Source organism: Anopheles funestus, chromosome 2RL (assembly GCF_943734845.2).
Source record: "Anopheles funestus chromosome 2RL, idAnoFuneDA-416_04, whole genome shotgun sequence".
Taxonomy (NCBI): Eukaryota; Metazoa; Arthropoda; class Insecta; order Diptera; family Culicidae; genus Anopheles; species Anopheles funestus.
In genome coordinates this window covers 101,574,319-101,588,544 of record NC_064598.1, presented here as the reverse complement: position 1 = coordinate 101,588,544, position 14,226 = coordinate 101,574,319, and the positions used below count along the sequence as shown (strand labels likewise).

At 45.9% G+C, this 14,226-nt stretch overlaps 2 protein-coding genes across 2 annotated transcripts; both read left to right on the top strand.

Annotated features, from left to right (window-relative positions):
* The first annotated feature begins 40 nt into the window (after positions 1-40).
* LOC125761778 (scoloptoxin SSD14) lies at positions 41-8,994 on the top strand. Its single transcript, XM_049423240.1, has 6 exons — positions 41-492; positions 4,291-5,085; positions 5,272-5,697; positions 6,984-7,790; positions 7,860-8,288; positions 8,377-8,994. The coding sequence occupies exons 1-6, from the start codon at positions 488-490 to the stop codon at positions 8,894-8,896; spliced, it is 2,982 nt and encodes a 993-aa protein (XP_049279197.1). The 5' UTR covers positions 41-487; the 3' UTR covers positions 8,897-8,994.
* Positions 8,995-9,496: 502 nt separating this feature from the next.
* LOC125761766 (60S ribosomal protein L7) lies at positions 9,497-10,847 on the top strand. The gene is made up of 4 exons (XM_049423226.1): positions 9,497-9,588; positions 9,676-10,058; positions 10,155-10,347; positions 10,434-10,847. The coding sequence occupies exons 2-4, from the start codon at positions 9,676-9,678 to the stop codon at positions 10,695-10,697; spliced, it is 840 nt and encodes a 279-aa protein (XP_049279183.1). The 5' UTR covers positions 9,497-9,588; the 3' UTR covers positions 10,698-10,847.
* The last annotated feature ends 3,379 nt before the right edge of the window (positions 10,848-14,226 follow it).

Sequence of the window (14,226 nt, the reverse complement as noted above, 5' to 3'; positions counted from 1 at the left end):
ACACCCGCGATCCTCCACACGAGACCGACCGCCAGCTGGTACGTTGGGTGTGTTGGTATCGCTTTAATGGGTGCCAATGCTACGCTATGGCCCGCGGCCGTACTCGGGCCGAGTATATTAGGAGGTTCATATCGCTGGGCTGCTGCTATCAGTCGGTTCAGTACAGGTTCGGCAGTGGTGCACTAGAGATGTGGTTTTACTACGGAGTGATCGATTTTTTTACGTGTTTCAAGTGAGACAAAGACCTTCCCAACAATTTGAGGCAACGTTGTGGATTGGGGAAATTGATACTTACATCTAACCAAACGCTCGTGCATTTTGTGTAATTGAACATCGAACACGAACAGCCGGTGATACGATTCCAGTTGTGATTTAATTGTGGATTTGATTATAGATTAAAAGGAAAACAGTTGTGATTTTGCGTTCTTTAAGTATTAATTGATCATCCTAACTTACTTCAGTTTAGGCGCGTTCTTCAGAGTGAAAAATGATGTAAGTTCTTGCAAACGTAAATTAACTCACGCAAAATATAATGCACACTGTAACAGCTATGCCAAGCACCTGAGCAAAGAATGTGGGTCGATCGATCGTCCACCGATTAACAGCTATGCTATTGTGTGGTTTCATCCCTTGCACTCCTATCGCTAGGGATCGTTCTGGGGCGAACATTCTCCTGACGATTGAAGTAATGTGACTTTTTCCTGGCACAGTTCTACATACGACACAACACATTCATCAAGGCACTACACCAGCACTTATCCATGCGGAATACTTTCATTTCGTTATTAGAGTATAATTGTCGCGATCATATCACGATCACACAATGCAGGTCATTCTTAATGATCTATGGAGCATGCTAACTTGATAGAAGAACCCCAGTACTTTAGAGCAAGCAGCTAATCCTGCCATCAATTCGTAAGAGTTATGCGTCTCGATGGAACGTATCAACGAAGATCAGCGCACATGTTCCTTACGATCGAATCTCATTGAACAGCAAGCACTCCATCATAACAGTTCAGCGCAAACAAAGTTTGCAAGTTGTTCGACAACACCGCGACTAAACATCCTGTCATCTGTATTGAACAAGTATTTGACATTATCTGAGGGGCCTTTGCAATTTTACAACGCACCGATAACCGCCCAACGTGGAAAAATAACCGGTGATGAGGTCTAAGTTTTTGAACACTTGAAGCGTAGATAAGGTACGCGAAGTCTATTGTATTCTTTTTTTTCTATCTAAAAAGGGGCAATTATGACGACATTTAATCCCGATTAGTAGTGGGGAAAAAATCGTGGATGATGATTTGCCCTTTTCCATTGTTTATTGCAGGAACTGTTTCGCACGTGGCCACAGAAACTTAAATTTTCGATTAATCTTCCGCGTTAAACCATGTAAAGTAAAGGGAATAACCTCTTTTTTTATAAATTAAGATATTTCTCTCTCTCTCTCTCTCTCTCTCTTGTTTGTTCTATTTTTCAAACAAATTATAAACGAAAATTCTTCTGATTATGTGACCTATCCGAGTGGTTTGCTTTTGACTGAATGAATTGTCTGCTTAATCAATTTGCAAAATGGCACACTACTAGCTGAAGTGATTTTACATTCCTATATTACGGGAGAATATCTATTCAATTCAGTGCGTTCTTTTTCGCGATAAAACACGATCACACACCGAGGAATGAGTTACTACCTCCCGCAGAACCTTACCGCAACGATGAATACATTATAGGTAATGATGGCCACCAGTCTATCCGCTTAGTTGGGCGGTTATTTGAATGGGAATAATAGAATTGTTGTAAAAAAATACACACACAATTATTGTTTGTATCGTTCATGCATGTGTATGTTATAAAACCGATTGCAATCGGCCTTGAATGTCTGCGAGATGGGGAACCATGCCGTCCATGGGTTTGGATCGTGGCGAATCAGTCTCCACACAATGGGTCAATCTAAAACCAATTGCAATGCAGGGTAGCAGCACAAACCATGCTAGGGCATGCGATCCAAAGTCAGCGTGGAGAAAGCAAAACTCAAGCTCCTCTACTTAGCGTAAAGCACTCAGCTGACTTATGCAATCTATTTGGCTCATTTTGCTTTTATTCTCATCTATGGTTGCCCCGTCCATATAAGTAGTATAGCGCCATGACTGATTGCTACAAGTGTGTCCCGTGCATATCTGTCATGTACGGCTGGGATGGATGGCAACAAGGATCGGTAGCAGCGGGGATCCTTTCTCTATTTAAATGGCGAATTGTCGAAATAGGAGATAATTGGAAAACAGACGCTACATAAAGGTTTCGTGTCCCATTCTAACCAAACCAAGGAGTTCAGTGACGACAAAAGACTGACCGAAAATAGCAAACAAACCATTTGTCGCTCAATTTGGCGCGCTAACCATTTCCTGACCAACACAATATTGCGGATGTTCTAATCGTTTGGAAATTAATAAAACTAAATAAGCAACAAACGGACCGTACCAATGTTTATTCTCTATCCGACACACATCAAAACATTACTGTTGCATCCTGTCGCAATCAATCACGTCCCATAAATATTCACGTTCGCGGGGTCGTTTGATTTTGATTAATTGAAGAACACGAAAATGGCAACATGAGGAAAGGATCAATGATGGAACAAACTAGGACTAGTTCAATCAATCAGCGCACAATTTCGTGCAATTGGCCTACATATTCCGGTTGATGAGAAACAGACGAGTTGGCGAATTTTGTTTTCCAGAAATAGGACAATCGGTAGCCTCGAGCAAAATCATGAAAGAGAAAAGGCACATGGCCGGAAAATTGTGTTCAAATGTCAATTTGTTTGTAGGTTCACTTGCTTAACAAGATATTGTTTTATCAATCACGCAAGCCCTTCACTGAACGTGTCAATTCAAAATGCCAATGCGGATCATTTCGTGTTCCGAAGTACTCCTATCACCTTCTCGATCTCGATATTTAACGATAAAAATTGTTTTCACCTGCTCCCATTTTAACGCAAGGGCTAGCTAGTAAGAGAACGTTCAAGGTCATGTTCCTTAAACCCTTCGAGGGGTGCTTTCTGTCCCATAGTATGTTTCTGTCTCCCGTCGTCGGGTTTGTTTGTCTTTGGCCGATAATTACCGCTCCAGATCAATTTTTAGCATAAGTGCAAGCTCCAATTTAGGGTATCACCTTCAACGAAAACGAAAAAAAACCGTCTCGTACAATGCAAATGGTAGGCAAATTTATATTTTCTGTTTTTACCCCGTTCGTTCCATAATTGCGAACCGACCTACTAATTACCGTGGGGCAAACGTGGACCAGCGTTGGACCAACAATTAGCAACAGTAGTTTGGTTTTATTGTTATACAATTGTCTCACGTACATACAAGCGTATGGTCGCAACGGGCGGGAGAAGTCAGAAGCACGTGGCGTACTTTTGCATTACCCTGCTTAACACAATCACATTTACCACACATCATTCCATCCTCGTAAGGCATTAGCAGTTGTTTTGGCGCCTTTTCAGTGTTTAAGCCACTCGTTACAAGTCGTTGTCAAGTTTGAGCTGTTCGCTGACTTCTAAACGTCCCGAAAGTGAGGTTTCTAACTGTCTTCAGACGATGCTATTTGCTTTGTCACTTCGAGGCTAGATTAGGCTAGATCGTAGCGTGTACAAACTGCACCTTCCAAATGTGTTCTTTAGACCCACATGATATCGCACGGCTCTAGCCCCGTAATTGTCTACCAGGCCGGCTATCTTCGCTATCGTTCTCGTTGCCATAAGGTGAAGAGTTATCAGTTATGATCACATTTATTGCCGTGTTGTTTGACGCAAAGATTCTGTCCGTCTCCTCTAACTCCAGGAGGTACCCATTAAGTGCAAGCTGTTGGTGTTCTCCCTCCTTGAGAAGGTTATCATACAGGATTGCCGTGAATTATCTGAAGTAACTCGAAATGACGGATATGTTTCCTAGGAATGTAAAGGATTGCCCACCGTTCCATACGTCACAGCACTTCCAGGGTTTAACAAGTGGATTGACAAGAGCATTTCTCAAATATGAGTGGCTTTTAAGTCCAAGTTCCAAGATTATCCACTCTGAAATTACACGTTACTTCAATTGCTACGTTATGGGGTTTTTGATCTTGTCCTGGATAACGATCTTCAAGTCTCAGCATCTTCATTCATCTACGTATATTGCGTCCAATTTCCCATTTTTCGATCGATCTCATCACTCTTCCAAACAAAAATTGTTCGTCCAATCGTTAACTGCTCTCAACAGCGTAAGCCTTTGATCTGGTGTCACATTGCAGATTGAATATCAATAAGAAAAGGCTTTTACTGCTCTCGATCCCAGCGGCACTGGTGATCGTTGCTCTCGTGGTTGGTCTAACGGTTGGTCTACGATCTCGAGAAGATGGCTATAAAACCCATGCACGTCTTACCGGCGGAGCCGTCACAGCCAACGGCATCGAGTGTGCCGGCATCGGTGAAGACATACTGCGTCGCAATGGTTCAGCAGTTGATGCCGCTATTGCCACCTTGTTCTGTGAGGGTGTCACCTGTCCGCAAAGTATGGGCATCGGAGGTGGTTTCCTTGCCACGATCTACTTTCGTGAAACTAACACCGCCCAAGCACTGGTTGCCCGCGAAGTTGCACCAGCCGCAGCCACAGAGGATATGTACGTGAACCAGTCGTCAGTGTCCGGCGGTCTAGCTGTTGCCGTTCCTGGCGAAGTGAAAGGTTACTGGACACTGCACCAGAAATATGGACGACTTGAGTGGAAGGATCTCGTTGAACCTACGATTCGACTGTGCCGTGAAGGTCATCTGGTTACTGGATACCTGGAGCGTATACTAAAAGGCCGCGAGGAGCGTATCCGAAATGAACCAACGCTGCGGGAAGTGTTTATCAATCCGGACACGCAACAAACCTGGCGTGAAGGAGATAGAATCAAGCGTCCCACGTTGGCTAATACGCTGGAAGTGATCGCGGTCGAAGGTGCAGACGCTTTGTACAGTCGTAATGGAACGCTTTTGCCGAAGCTGATGCGCGATCTCAAACAGTTCGGAAGCATCATCACCGAGGACGATTTTTACAACTATGAGTATGTATGAGTGGAGTATGAACTCCATTCCAGTAGCGTCGTAATCGAATGATTCTTGTGCATTGATTAGAAACGTAATTCTGGACGATTATTTGCACTGTAGTGGAGTTCATGCTTTGGTGCTCAGTACATAGAGCTATCCTTTTAATTCCTAACTCTCTTGCGTGCCTTGTCGGTGCTTTGCAGACCACGGTGGGTAGCTCCGGTACAAACCAGTATTAGAAAATCTAGTCAAGTGTACTCGATCCCACTGCCGGGCAGTGGGGCTATATTGAACTACATGCTAAACATCCTAGACAACTACGATGACTTGCGGCAAGGCGATCCTGTCTCATGGCACCGAATAGTGGAAAGTTTCAAGCACGGCTACGGCATGCGCACACGTCTCGGTGATCCAGCGTTCGTTCCCGGTATCGAAGACAATCTGGACAAGTTGTCCAGCAAAACCTACGCCCGATACATTGTCGAAACGATCAAAGACGATCAGACGCACTCCGAATATGCACACTATGGTGCCGAATTTTCCAACGAGCGAGATCAAGGAACGGCGCATGTGTCCGTCCTTGCCCCCAACGGTGATGCCGTGTCGATCACAAGCACCATCAACAATATGTAAGTTAAGGCTGACAGTGTGACAATTCAGCTATCGTTCTGCTTTCCCTCGTTATCACAACGCCATCGTTATCGTTTCTACAGCTTGGGTGCTATGGTTCGTTCCACCTCGACCGGAATCGTGCTGAATGATGAGATGGATGATTTTGCCACGCCTGGACTGATCAATTCATACGGTTTGCCTGCATCGCCCGCCAACTTCATCGTACCAGGCAAGCGGCCACTCTCCTCGATGACACCGACGATCATTACGGACGAAACGGGCGACGTGCGGATTGTGGCCGGCAGTGCGGGTGGATCGCGTATTACCACCGCCACGATGCAGCTGATCGTGCGACACATGATGTTTGGCGAAACGCTCGACACTATCATTAATACGCCCCGGATGCATCATCAGCTTGCACCGATGTCGATTGAGTATGAGAAAGGGTTCGATCCGGTCGTGATCGCCGGTCTGCAAGCTCGTGGTCACGTGTGCATTGAGGCTGCATCAGACGGTGGGTTTGCCGCGCTGACAGCAATCGTACGCCATGCCGACAATCTCATCGAAGCCACGTACGACCCACGACGGTCCGGAAGTATCTCCGTTTTGAAGGATTAGGCTATGCCCATTGATTGGTGAAGTAGCGGGTCATATTTTACGCGCTAAGTGCGATTAGGAAGTAGAACCCCCCTGTAGGAGACTGAGTGGATCCTTTCAAGGTCACGGAAGTGAAACACCATTGTGTTCCTATCGATAGCTTGCCTTGTATTAACGATATTTCATGTATATGTATCTATAGTTACCAATTTTGTAAGAATAAAATGAAATTCAAAGAGCAAACGGTCTTAACAACTACAAACAATTATGCAGCTAGCTAGTCATCTGTCTCATGACTCAAGACACCCTAACTAATCATCGCTTTTTAACGGGAAACAAATTCGGTTTTTGTTTCATTAAACGATGGCATATAGGAACCGGCAAAACGGAGGGTCATTGGAGGTTATGTGCATGTTCTTATCAACATTATGAAATTGTAACACCTACTTACACACTCTAGCACGAACCTCTAGAACGAGGAGTAGAACTAACTCGTAGAAATTAATCAAATAACTTAGTATAGCTTAGATTGTTGTACGGAGTGGGTACAAACTAACAACTCTTGCCTCCCTGTGTACGTTGTAACTCGTGTGAATAATTCTTGCGAATAGCTTGAGATGCATTATTACACTATTCAACAACTGTTTGACGCATTGCATTTTTTTGCTTAAAAGATATTGTTGAGATTCTCCGTTGAAAGAATCAGCACAATGAAACGCAGAACTATTCTCACCCTGCTGATCGCGGCGATCATTCTGACGATCTTTACGGTCGTGTTTGTGCTCGCCACGCAGGGCAACATATCAACGCAACAGGTGGAAAACACTGTCCAACACCAGCGTACCGGTGCCGTCGTTGCGAACGGTGCAGAATGTGCTGCGATCGGTGCACAAATCTTTCGTTTAAATGGTACCGCTGCGGATGCCGCCATTGCAACACTGTTCTGCGAAGGTGTCACGTGTCCGCAAAGTATGGGGCTCGGTGGCGGTTTCCTGTTGACGATCTACGATCGAAAGAACGGTACGATTGAAACGTTGAACGCACGGGAAACGGCTCCGGCCGCTTCGGAGCGGAACATGCTTCGAGTTGCGAAGGAACGCGGTCAGGACACGAGAGGACTAACCGTTGCGGTGCCGGGCGAGCTGAAGGGATACTGGGAGCTGCATCAGCGGTACGGTCGGCTTGAATGGGCCACACTCGTGCAGCCAACGATCGAGCTGTGTGAACGTGGACATCTAGTGACACCATACCTGAGTCGAATTTTGCAACGCGTGGAATCTCAACTGTACGCAGAACCTTCCATGAGGGAAGTGTTCATAAACCCGGTGACAAACCGAACGTGGCAGGAGGGGGATACGATAAAAAGGTTAAAGCTGGCGGAGAGTTTGCGTATTGTGGCAAAGGAAGGCGTCGATAGCATGTACAGTAGGAACGGAACGCTGCTAAATATGTTGATGAAAGACCTGCGATCGTTTGGCAGTATTATAGACGAGGAAGACTTCTTGAGCTACAGGTAAATAAAGCAAACTTTTGAAAGCTTGTAAGTAAGATCGTCTAACACATTTACGTCCCCATTTTGCAGGCCACGCTGGGAATCTGCCGATTCGGTGACACTAAAAACCGGTGAACAGGTCCACTCTATCGGTGTACCGGGCAGTGGAACAGTGCAGAACTTTATGCTCCGTATTCTGGATGGATATGCGGACATGAACCCGAAAGATACCCTCACTTGGCACCGCATTGTGGAGAGCATGAAGTTTGCGTACGGTTTACGCACACGCATCGGTGATCCTGTCTTTACGCCGGAAGCGGTTGCAACCATTCGCAACTTAACGGATCCACAGTTCGCAAAGCACATCCGGGAAAAGATGATTAGCGACGAAAGAACGTACGACGATTATGTACACTATGGGGCCGAGTTTGCCGACGTGGAGGATAAGGGAACGGCTCACATCTGCGTCTTGGCCCCCAACGGTGATGCGGTATCGGCAACGAGCACCATAAACTATTTGTACGTATATCGTCGAATGTTCGTTACAAGTCTAACTCAGATCTCATTCTAACTACTCCTTATCGTTCTTTGATCCCTTACATTTTAGACTTGGAGCTAAAATACGATCCCAATCGACGGGCATCATTCTGAATGATGAAATGGACGACTTTTCCACACCGCGGACAGTTAACACGTACGGATTGCCGGCATCACCCGCTAATTTCATTGCGCCGGGAAAAATTCCTCTCTCCTCCATGACGCCCTCGATCGTCACCGATCGGAGTGGTTCGGTACGGATGGTTCTAGGTGGTGCGGGTGGTTCACGCATTACCAGTGCTACGGCTGTCATGATCTATCGGCACCTGGTGTTTGGAGATGATCTCGACACAATCATGAACGAAAAGCGCCTACACCATCAACTGGCACCGATGTGGGTAGATTATGAGGCCGGATTTCCACAGTCCATACTGGATGGACTTTCTGCCAAAGGGCACCAGGTGAAGGAGAAAACTCCAGATGCCGGATTTGCCGCTGCAACGGGAATTGTGCAGGACTCTAAAGAACATACGGTACGGGCGGCGTTCGATCCGCGACGCGGTGGAAGTGTAGAGATTGTACAAATGTAGTGCAACACTCTACAAATGTGGAAATACTGATCGTTACTTTAAGGTTAATTCCCTTTATATAAAGTATTCCTTGACAATAAAAGTGACACGTTATTGTACTTTTGTCTTGTACCATTACTTTGGATTAGAAGTCTTTGAAACCGTATGTTAGTATGTTTTATGTACATATTTTGATTTTCATGCAGTTTTATTGAGAACTATCTTCATTGCTATTTGTGTTTGGTTGTTTATAGTTGTTAATCCGGAATAAATGAGGTAGGCTTAGTATACTTTCAGAACGGTTAACATCGCTTTCGTATCGCTCCCACAAGCCTGTTGTAAAGTTGTCTAAATAATTAAATTCGAAGATTATGTTTTTTTACAATATTTTGGCACAAGAAAAATTGAATAATATTACAATAATAAATACAGAAACATATTCTAATCATGATTTAAGGAATCAAAATATTTTAAAATGTGTTTAGATAAGAAGAATGCCCATGAAAGCTGTTTTTGCAACAAACGGAAATGGTATGTAACGTCTTTTCGTATTTAAATATGCCAAGATATATCGTTTCTAGTAACCCTGGCCGTTTGCCGCACAGCAGGAAATTCACCATTTCGCCCCAGATTCGCCGCTGTCAAATTTCACTGCTGCCAACTGATGACAACTTCCTACTTTTTCGGTCTTTTCGACGTACAACGTGCTGAAGGTAGGAACGGTGCATTGTTTTCCTCCAAAATAATTGGCCGCAAACAGTGTAAATTCCGTGCTGACCGTACATTTCCCATCCCAACAGATGGCTGATAAGGCTAAGAGTGCCCCCGCGGCCGTGAAAAAGCCGGCAGATGCCAAACCCGCTGCTAAGAAGGAAGTGAAACCGAAGGTTGCCGGCGATGCCAAGAAAGCAACGAAGAAGCGGTTGCCCGTGGTACCGGAATCGTGGCTGAAAATCGGCAAGGGTAAGAAGGGACAGCGCCCGAATGTGTTGCTGCATCGTCGCAAGATCCGTGCCATGCGATTGTTGCGTCGCAAGCAGAATCTGCTCCGTGCGCTCAACTACGAGAAGACGTACTTGAAGACGGAGCGTGCTGTCGTGGAGCAGGCACGTATTGCCAAGGCGAAGGGCAACATCTACATCCCGGCCGAGCCGAAGGTAGCATTTGTCATTCGTATTCGTGGGTAAGTGAGGACAGTGATGTGTACTATGTGTTCCCATATTTGGTGCATTCAGGTATGGAACCTTTAATTTGATGCCATTTTTTTGTATCCCGGCAGTATCAACAAGGTTGCCCCGAAGGTGCGTAAGGTGCTGCAGCTGTTCCGTTTGCGTCAGATCAACAATGGTACGTTCATCAAGCTGAACAAGGCCACTAAGAACATGTTGCGCATTGCGGAGCCCTACATTACCTACGGCTATCCGACACTGAAGTCCGTTCGTCATCTTATCTACAAGCGTGGCTTCGTTAAGGTGTGTTTTACGCTGCCCAGCAAATGTGATACTATTCGTGGTGCCAACTAACCTATGTGTGCCTCTTACCGTTTTCCTCTCCATAGCACCGACATAGTCGCATTCCGATCACCGACAACTTCGTGATCGAGCGTAAGCTCCGTGGACACCGCCTGCAGTGTGTGGAGGATATGGTTTATCACATCTATACCGGTGGTGCATCCTTCAAGAAGGTGAGCAACTTCCTGTGGCCGTTTAAGCTGAACACACCGACCGGCGGCTGGCGCAAGAAGAACAACCACTTCGTCGAGGGTGGTGATTTTGGTAATCGCGAGGACAAGATCAACGAACTGATCCAGCGAATGGTTTAAGTTTCGGAAACAACCGCGTCTTCTGCCTGGCGGAGAACAGCTACTGCCCCGAAATGAAAGCAGAATTGTGGCAAGTTTTTTTTCTGTGTGTGCTGATAAGTGGAATAAACGTGAAGAGAAAAGCCTGAACCATAAAGGTGAAAAATCTAAGCTGCGTGTTCACAACGATTGTGTTTTCTGCTTTTGTTGCGGCTGTGGATGGGTGATTGCTGAGATTAGTGCAGAAGCATACGTAGGCAGAAAGTAGTGCATACAGCGTACGTACGGTTGCTATGACAATTGAGCATAATGAATGGTGGTTGTATGTGTACGCGTTCTACTGTGACGTTGGATTGTTTGGTTTTGTGAGTGATTGGATATGGAGTTAACATTTCGACTATTTTTTACCGATTCCTTCTAAATGTTCGCTTCTATATGCTATCGTAGTGTGATAGTGATCTGTATTGATTGTGGTTTTGTTTTGGGTATAATTGCAATTGATATCAGTTGAATCAATCCATGTAATTTGTCGTTAAAAGCCTGTTGAACAAGTTCCTACTTGCACCTGTAAAACGATTTCATGCCCGAAGATTTGAAGCTACACTTTTACGGAATTGTTCGTACAAATTATCTGTATAAATGTTTGCTTTTGTTATTGTTATACTATTAATCAAACATCTGCAATCAGCGGAAGAAGTTCTTGTTAGTTACGAATACGAACAAGCTTTCGAATGAGTGAATTTTCGTTACATTCAAGTACGATGTGGAAAATGTTTTCCAATGTTTGATGTACAAATTGGATTTATTGTTCGTATACGTTTATACTGACTATAATATTCATACAAAGGGGAATAAAAATAGCACATTTGTTTGAATGAGTTTAGGTTATTCTGTTAAATTCCAATTCGGCGCTGGTCAACTCAAGTAATGACTTGACGGAGTACATTTGCTCACAAATTTCTCCAACACCGATCCAACAGATCATCGGCAGATTCCGTCACGCTATATCCAAACCGTCGTTTCCGTTTGATTTTCATCGCAGTCAATATTGTTTTACTAGTTGGTCGGTGTGCCTCTGGTTCTCGATAACATTACTCCGCGGTAGCAACTTTTCCTATGAGTTTTGGGTTTGCAGATGGTTCTTACTCTTTCTCCATCGTCAAAGGTAGTTGATATCACACTCTCTTCCAGAATAGTCACATTGTTGATGTTCTTTGACGAGTTTCTTCTAGCAAATCGCGAAGATTTGGCCAGGTGACGGCACATTGAAGCACTGATTTGCGTGTAAGCTAGCTAAAAGTTTAATACGATTGGTATCGTTTGTTAAAGTATTGGTTTTTTGGGATAATTTTAATGTTTTCCAAAATAAACAAATGATAATTCAAAATATTATGACGTAATTTAATAAAAAAAGAAAAGATAAACAAATTATTTTTATTAAACACACATCTTTTGAAAACATTTGCTTAACGCATCGTTCAAAATTGCTGCTACCGAAAAACGCGTTTTCGATACCAATGTTCAAAAGAAAAATTTGATCCGGGTAACAGGAGAGCATCCAATGCAGGAGGTAACATTTGTCTGTTGGCCGTTATAAAATATCTACTAGCGACATCTATACGGAACTAAAACGCACTACAATTCAAATCTGACACTTGAGCGCCATCTATTAGTCAATATCTGAAACTTTCCTCCATACTGCTTTTAGCGCCATCTATTAGTCACATTTTATAGCACATTTTGTTTTGCGCCTAAATATATGCAATTAGCGATGCATTTTTATTTTAAATAATCAGCCGAAAGGTATGCAAACGCATACGCACCAGGATTAGTGTTACCTCTTGCCTGGTATGTTCTCTTGGTAAAAAAAATCAGAAAAACGTTCGTTTTCATGATAATCGTTTGGGACCAGCTGACGAAGGACCGGCCAAACACTATCGTGTGACCCCTCAATCGACGCGTCTCACCGGGAGCAGCGTGGAAAACCATATTCCGACCACCCACCACCCCCCTCACGCCCACCAGAGAGGGAAAACTGCAGCGGAAATCGGTTTTTCCGTGTTTTCACCGATTTCTAGCCGAGCTACGGCTTTGGGGTGTTCGGCGGAAATGCGCGGGTGGACGTCCTTCACCTAGTTCCACCCCCACCCGCACCGATTTCCACACCCTCAGGGCACACCAGCCGGAAAAGCGTTTTTGGGGGTACCACATTTTCCGGGAAAACACCATCGTGTGACCCCTCAATCGACGCATCTCGTCGAGAGGAGCGTGGAAAACACCTCCCCGACCACCCACCACCCTCCTCACGCCCACCAGAGAGGGAAAACTGCAGCGGAAATCGGTTTTTCCGTGTTTTCATCGATTTCTAGCCGAGCTACGGCTTTGGGGTGTTCGGCGGAAATGCGCGGGTGGAGGTCCTCCACCTAGTTCCACTCCTACCCGCACCAATTTCCACACCCTCAGGGCACACCAGCCGGAAAAGCGTTTTTGGAGGTACCACATTTTCCGGCCAAACACCATCGTGTGACCCCTCAATCGACGCGTCTCGTCGAGAGGAGCGTGGAAAACACCTCCCCGACCACCCACCACCCCCCTCACGCCCACCAGAGGGGGAAAACTGCAGCGGAAATCGGTTTTTCCGTGTTTTCACCGATTTCTAGCCGAGCTACGGCTTTGGGGTGTTCCGCGGAAATGCGCGGGTAGACGTCCTCCACCTAGTTCCACTCCCACCCGCACCAATTTCCACACCCTCAGGGCACACCAGCCGGAAAAGCGTTTTTGGGGGTACCACATTTTCCGGCCAAACACCATCGTGTTACCCCTCAATCGACGCGTCTCGTCGAGAGGAGCGTGGAAAACAGTTTTCCGACCACCCACCACCCCCCTCACGCCCACCAGAGAGGGAAAACTGCAGTGGAAATCGGTTTTTTCCGTGTTTTCACCGATTTCTAGCCGAGCTACGGCTCTGGGGTGTTCGGCGGAAATGCGCGGGTGGAGGTCCTCCACCTAGTTCCACTCCCACCCGCACCAATTTCCACACCCTCAGGGCACACCAGCCGGAAAAGCGTTTTTGGGGGTACCACATTTTCCGGGAAAACACCATCGTGTGACCCCTCAATCGACGCGTCTCGCCGGGAGGAGCGTGGAAAACACCTCCCCGACCACCCACCACCCCTCTCACGCCCACCAGAGAGGGAAAACTGCAGCGGAAATCGGTTTTTCCGTGTTTTCACCGATTTCTAGCCGAGCTACGGCTTTGGGGTGTTCGGCGGAAATGCGCGGGTGGAGGTCCTCCACCTAGTTCCACTTCCACCCGCACCGATTTCCACACCCTCAGGGCACACCAGCCGGAAAAGCGTTTTTGGGGGTACCACATTTTCCGGGAAAACACCATCGTGTGACCCCTCAATCGACGCGTCTCGTCGAGAGGAGCGTGGAAAACACCTCCCCGACCACCCACCACCCCTCTCACGCCCACCAGAGAGGGAAAACTGCAGCGGAAATCGGGTTTTCCGTGTTTTCACCGATTTCTAGCCGAGCTACGGCTTTG